This window comes from Mobula birostris, chromosome 18 (genome assembly GCF_030028105.1).
Source record: "Mobula birostris isolate sMobBir1 chromosome 18, sMobBir1.hap1, whole genome shotgun sequence".
In the NCBI taxonomy this organism is placed as follows: Eukaryota; Metazoa; Chordata; class Chondrichthyes; order Myliobatiformes; family Myliobatidae; genus Mobula; species Mobula birostris.
In genome coordinates this window covers 68383496-68390209 of record NC_092387.1, presented here as the reverse complement: position 1 = coordinate 68390209, position 6714 = coordinate 68383496, and the positions used below count along the sequence as shown (strand labels likewise).

Sequence of the window (6714 nt, the reverse complement as noted above, 5' to 3'; positions counted from 1 at the left end):
TTGGAAATCCAGATCAACGCACACAAAATGCCAGAGAACCCCCGATCACCTGCCAGCTTGTATTCCTACCCCTCCTCCACCACCTTCTTAATCTGGCTTCCTCCCCCTTCTTTTCAAGTCTTGATTAAGGGTCTCAGCCTGAAACATCGACTGTTAATTCGTTTCCATAGATGCTACCTGATCTGCCAAGTTCCTCCACCATTTTGCCTCAAATTCGGTATGGGTCGTTATCAGTCATGTGACCAAGCCTGCCAACGCACCGTCATTAGCTGCTCTCCCTTCGTCATTAAGAACCAATACATTTTTTTACACAACTTGTGTTTCTTTATTTCACTTTCCAATCTTTGATGCCACATCTAATTTAACATCTTAAGGGTTAAGAACCACAATACAAAGCAGCACGTGTATGGACGCCTCCATCTGTAACTTCTGAGTAGCTCTATGGACACCAGTGGCTGTGACTCCTCTCCAGCAAAGGCCTTTACAACCTTCATTGTCTCTATGTTAGTTGTTTTCTATGGCAATATCCTCCAGTTCCCCCATGACTATTAATTCCAAGTTATGGTCTTCTGGTTGGATCTGACTATTTATCGCACTACACCAGGTCTCCTTTTCACTGGCTGCCCTGCTCCCCGTGTGAGAGTCATATAGTGTCTCAATATATGGCTGGTTCTCTTGCTCCTCCGTGTGTCCCAGATCAAAGTTAGTCCGTTCATTCAGAGACTCCTCCTCCCTTTGGATGTCGAGGAGCACTGCTGGGGCTGACATTTGGGAAGGAGCCCTAAGAGACGATGTCAGTGGTAAGGACAGATATCCAGGATACAGCACGTAGGAAGTGTTTAAAAAGTCTAGTGTGGTATTTTGACCTGTTGAGGGTATGGACACTTGGAAATAATTCCCAGTTTCTGGATCGTACAATGTCTTCTGCTGCACTTGGATGGGAATATCTACAACAAAGTATTGACCAGTTTCGGGATCTTGAAGTAATTTCTGTTGGCTGAATGGGAATGAATGTAGAGGGGCAAAGGACTGAGCGCTATCTAATGCCAGGCTGTCGGGAAGGGCGGGGAAATCACATGGAGTGAGTGGCGGTTGAGGAGCTGGAGAGCAATTCGCGGGCAGCGGTGATGGGAGTACACCTGTGGGAGACATGGGCACACTTGGAGCAGCGTCACTTTCTGCTCCTTCGCTGCTCTGATATCTCTGCTTGCTCTCTGACCTTTTCCTCCTAGTCGCCAGCTTTTTGGCCCGGCGTAATGCTTTCTCTGACTTGGGAGGGACAACAGGTGGTTTTCCTGCTGCTTTTGAATCTAGGCTGCATGCTGATTCCGGTCTTGGATTGGGAGTGGCTGAACTGGCCAAACACATCTCAACTGAGTCAGGCTTGGCACCTTCTGGGGTTTCGTTTGATGGAGGTATGGTTGGTGTTTCAGCATCTTCACCCGCCCCTTTGGGCAGAGTTAGCTTGGTGGGTTTAGCTTCTGGGGCGGTTCTCAGTACATTCTCCTTGGCTTTAACCAGATCAAGTCTCGGGGAACTCGGAATGTTACTTCCTGATCCGTCTTCTTCCTGCTTCGAGAAAATACTGTAGAACTTTTCTTCACACATGACCGCAGAACCATTGTCCTTTGTCTTATTCTCTGGCAGGCCTCTCAACATCTCCTGAGGGGAATGACTTTGAAATGTCATCAGTGTAGTCTGTTTCTCCCCTCCCCTTTCAGAGCCTGAAGCTGGATCACTCAGTGCGTAATACTCCAACTCATTCCTTTCAAAGGTTTTGTCGTTTTCGGCTGTAGGGCGACTCTTCAACAAATTGGCATTATTTCCAGGACACAGCTCCTTCGGGTGGTGAACTGCCAGAGGCTCCTGGACCTGGGACTTGCTGGTACCTAAGTGAATGTAGGACTGAGCGGACAGCTTTAAATCCTGCCTAGTCCTGTCTTCTCTTATAGAATGGGAAGACCCCCGGATGCTCGATGCACTCGGGTCTGTGGTTGGGACACCAGCATCTTCCGATCTCCGTGACATCAACGTTCCCTCCTGCCTTCTGGAGTGCCTCTCGTGTGTGCGACCATCTTTCTCTGAGTGGCTGACCAAGTCACATTCAGGCTTTCTGTCACCGTGGGACCGACTCCGTCTTGTCTCTGCCTTTTCTTGCACAATTGGAGACGTCTCTGGACTACCACTGGCAATCACCGAGTCCTGTGAAGTTGTCGTGGGAAGATCTGTCTTCAATTTATTCAGCTGATGTGAAGCTCTTCTGTGTGAACTTCTTCCTGCATGAATCTCTGATGCAGTCATGGCCGACTGAGGTCTGGAACTTCTTGTTCTCCAGACGGGGTAGCTCCCACCTTCTTTAACCATCTGTGGTGATGGCAGGTTCAGATAGTTATCATTCTTCCCCATGTCCAGCTCACCTTTGGGAACCATGACAACTTTGAAACCATCAGCAGAAAGTTTTGCATCTGCAACACTGGACACCCTGTCAACTCTCCCCTGATCAGTGGCATCAGTCGCACTGTTTTCCCGGACAGCCAGCTGAACAGGAGCAGAAGATGTTCTTGTGTTGGTTTGATGGGCGTTTTGATAAAGATAGTGCCTGGCTTTTCTAGGCTCTGAAAGGTTCTGCGGAGCAACAGCTGAGGAGTAGGTGGATTTTACCCGTTTCCTGACATCCTTCAGATTGTACATCAGATTTGATGCTTTGGATTTATAGCCTAAAAGTGTGTGGTTGTCACCTTTAATCTCATCGCCCTGATTGGTGCATGGCTGACTGAAGGGAGGTGTCACCACGGTGGGCTGGTTTCTATGCAGTTCTGTTTCATTTGCAGTGTGGACAATGTTTGGAGTCAGGAGCTTTGAGATGCTGAAGGAAGGACTTTCCCCATGAGCAATTGGTTCAGCCAGTGCCACGGCTTCAGCTTTCGTGAAGGGTACTTCCACACCCACTGACTCAGCCTCCATTTGTATTTTGTTTCTTGGGTACCTTGAGTTCCTCCACAGCTGAAAACCTTTCTCCTCAACCCCATTTTCTACCATGCCACCACTATCCTCTTCAGGTCTAACCATTTGAGGACTACCAGCCTGATTTCCCTTGACAGTGTGGAGATTTTCTTCAGCCACAGGCACATGGGGTTCCACGTCTCTATTACAGGGTGAACGGTTGACTGGATGCTGTACCTCAGTTCCTTTCACTTTGTTAAGAGACTTTGCCTGCACTAATGAAGGGGCTTGTTTCTCAGCGATGATACTTTCATCAGAAGCCTTCAGATGGACATTGGGCTGAAGATTGGGGTTCTGTGTTTCAATAGGAGCATCCTCTTTAAACAGAGACTTACTGTGATCCTGCCAGGATTTGAATGCACTGCATTCACTGTGAAGGAAACTGTTCTTTGCATCCAACTTCTTCAGCCTGCTGACCTTTTCAGACAGGACCTTATCCAGTGTTTTATTGGAGTCATGAAGATTCCTAAAGTCAGTAGGTTTTCGATATTGGGAGGGTTTCAGATATCCGAAAGTATTGGTTTTGCTGCCTTTCTCTTGAGGAGCATGTTTTTTAGTTACCCAATAATTCTCCTGACAAGTAGCCGAAAAGCTGGACTTCTCTCTGTGCAAGCTGATGATGGCTGATGGGTCAAACTGAGCAATGTTTTTAATGACGTCGTCCCCAGGTGGCTCAAGGTGTGAAGATGGTTTTGCATTGACCCCAACAGTTCCAGTGAAATTTTTGTCACATTGATGAAAAGCTCCAATTTTTGATTTCTGCTGATTTTTCTCATTGGACTCCATGGTTTCAATTAGGAAGCCATTTCCCATGCCAGCTTTCTCTTCTCCAACAGAATATTGTCCTGTTGATTCCTGGAATGTCTCTGGCAACTCTTCTGCTTGATTCTTGGTGACTTTAGGTGACACGTTACAGTTTTTCAGTTTGCCTCCAGAATACTTTTTCCCTTCTGGGGCTGGGGCAGCATGATTCACACTGACAGCCAGCAGTGCTCTGTGCGCCTCAAACTCATTGCACGAACCTTCTTCTACAACACACAAGCTCTTGAAAGCACGTTCCGTAAGACTACTTACTTCTCTATCTGCTTCGTCCAAAATGCTCCCAGCACTTGATGTATCACTAAAACCATCCACGGGTTTAGAATGTGCCTGCATGATTCTCCTTTTAGCTGAACCTCTATTATTAAGTGAGTCCATGGCTCGGATCTGTTCCCCACAGTCTGTTTCGTTGAGGTTCTCTGCGTTTCCACGATACTTTGCTTGGTACTCAAGAATTCTAAAGCTTCTTCATCCTTCATCCATTCAGATACCAGGTCATGAAACAAGGATTTCTTTCCTGTGTAATAAAAACAATGCTTTAGTTTAAAGGTTTATCATATTGATATCTGTCACCATAATAGCACATCTGCACACTTTTGTTTGGATACCCTTGAATGGAAAAGCCTAGAAACAGAAATGGATTCAGCCCAGTGTATCAAGGGTAAAGCGCTCCCCACTATGGAATGCATCTGTGAGGAGAGCTGTCACAAGGAAGCATCAGGGACCCCCAGCATCCTGGCCACGCTCTATTCAGGAAGGAAGTACAGGCGCCTTAGATCCCACACCACAGGTTCAGGACAGTTATTACCCCTCAACCATGAGCTTGCTGAACCAGAGTGAACACTGAACTGACCCCAAAACCTATGGACTCGTGTTCAAGGACTCTACAATTCATGCTCTCAAAATTTATTTATTTATGTATGTATGCATTTATTTATTTTTCTTTTCGCATTTGCACTCTTGTCTTCTGCACATTGTTTGCCAGTCTTTGTGTGCCGTTTTTCATTGATTTTATTGTGTTAATTTGTATCTGCTGTGAATACCCTCAGGAAAATGAATCTCCCGGCAGTATATGGTGATAATAAATTTACTTTGAACTTTGAACTTGGAGATGGGGCAAAGGGAGAGTGCAGAGCTTTACAAGATAATAGTAAATTGGTAAAATTATAAGTAACAAACACAAAATGTTGGAGGAACTCAGCAGGTCAGGCAGCATCTCTGGAGAGGAATAAAGAGTCAACATTTGGGCTGAGACTCTTTATCAGTCTGGAATGGCCTTGCAGTGACTGAAAGTGACTTCCCCCTCACCTGGTCTCACCTATCACCTGTCAGATGGCAGCTTTTCCCTTCCCCTCACCTTCTGGCTTCTGTCCTCTTTCCTTCCAGAACAGAGGTGAAGAGGAATTTCTTTAGCCAGAGGAAAGCAAATCTGTGAAATTCATTACAGTAGATGGCTGTATATATTTAAAGTGGAGGTTGATAAGTTCTTGATTAGTCAAAGCATCAAAGGTTACACTGGGAAGGTAGGGGAATGGATTTGTGAGGGATAATATGTTTAAGTTCAATTTTATTGTCATCTGACTACATATATACATCCAAATAAAACATTGTTTCTCCAGACCATGATGACCAGCTCAAAACATATATCATGCATAGCACAGAAAACAAAATATTATCATAAGTAAGTCAATAAAATATAATTCCAAATGCATATAGTGCATAGCATAGGTAACTAGTAAGCAGCTCACTGTTCTAGTGACAAGACATTAGCGGTGGTACAGTAATCAATCTACCATAATGGAATGGGGGAACAGACTGATGAGGCCGAATGGCTTAATTCTGCTCCTATGTCTTACGGTCCTCTGGTCTAATTTTCCAGCTTCGTGCCCCATCTTGCTCATTCCCACAGATCACCATTTGAGGTACGGCTCCCACCTGCCTTAATCTCCATGGAATGAGCATTTTGGCTGCTCAAACAAATAAAAGTGGTGTCAAACCTTCTATTCATATTGATATTATATACTTATGGTCCATTTCCTAACTTCAAACATTTTACCTTCCTTAACCTTCTCTGAACTGAGAAATTTGGAGGACAGCAATAGGTGAAGCGTTGTGCATTCTGGGTTAGCACAACGCTTTACAGCAGGTGACTCGGGTTCAATTCCCACCACTGCCTGTAAGGAGTCTGTCCATTCTCCTGTGTCTGCGGAGATTTCCTTCGGGTGCTCAGCTTTCCTCCCAGATCACAAAAAAAGTATCAGTTGGTAGGCTAACCAGTCGTTGTAAATTATCCTGTGATCAGGCTAGCAGTAAATTGGGGGATTGCTGGGTGGTGTGTTTCGAAGGGCAGGAAGGGCTGACTCCATTCTGAATCCCAATAAATAAATACTTCATTAGGAGTTTGAAGAGATTTTGTATGTCAACAAATACACTGAAAAACTTCTATAGATGTACTGTGGAGAGTATTCTGACAGACTGCATCACTGTATGGTATGGGGGGGCGGGAGGGGGGAGTTACTGCACAGGACCAAAAGAAGCTGCAGAGGGTTGTAAATTTAGTTGGCTCCATCTTGGGCACTAGCCTACAAAGTACCCAGGACATCTTCAAGGAGCAGTGTCTCAGAAAGGCAGCATCCATTATTAAGGACCTCCAGCACCCAGGGCATGTCCTTTTCTCACTGTTACCAACAGGTAGGAGGTACAGAGGCCTAAAAGCATACACTCAGTGATTCAGGAACAGCTTCTTCCCCTCTACCACCTGATTCCTAAATGGACTTTGAATTCTTGGACACTACTTCACTTTTTTAAGATATAGTATTTCTGTTTTTTGCACAATTTTTAATCTATTCAATATACATATACTGTAATTGATTTAGTTATTTATTATTATCA

The 6714-nt window shown here is 45.1% G+C and overlaps 1 protein-coding gene across 11 annotated transcripts in view; it reads right to left on the bottom strand.

Moving 5' to 3' along the window:
- Positions 1-301: 301 nt before the first annotated feature.
- c18h10orf71 (chromosome 18 C10orf71 homolog) overlaps positions 302-6714 on the bottom strand; it is a 94753-nt gene continuing 88340 nt past the window's right edge. For all 11 annotated transcript variants that reach the window (XM_072282896.1, XM_072282897.1, XM_072282894.1 and 8 more), the window contains one exon: positions 302-4339. In XM_072282896.1, coding sequence (XP_072138997.1) covers positions 505-4200 — 3696 coding nt within the window. In that variant the 5' untranslated portion in view covers positions 4201-4339 and the 3' untranslated portion in view covers positions 302-504. The remainder of the gene's footprint in view (positions 4340-6714) is intronic.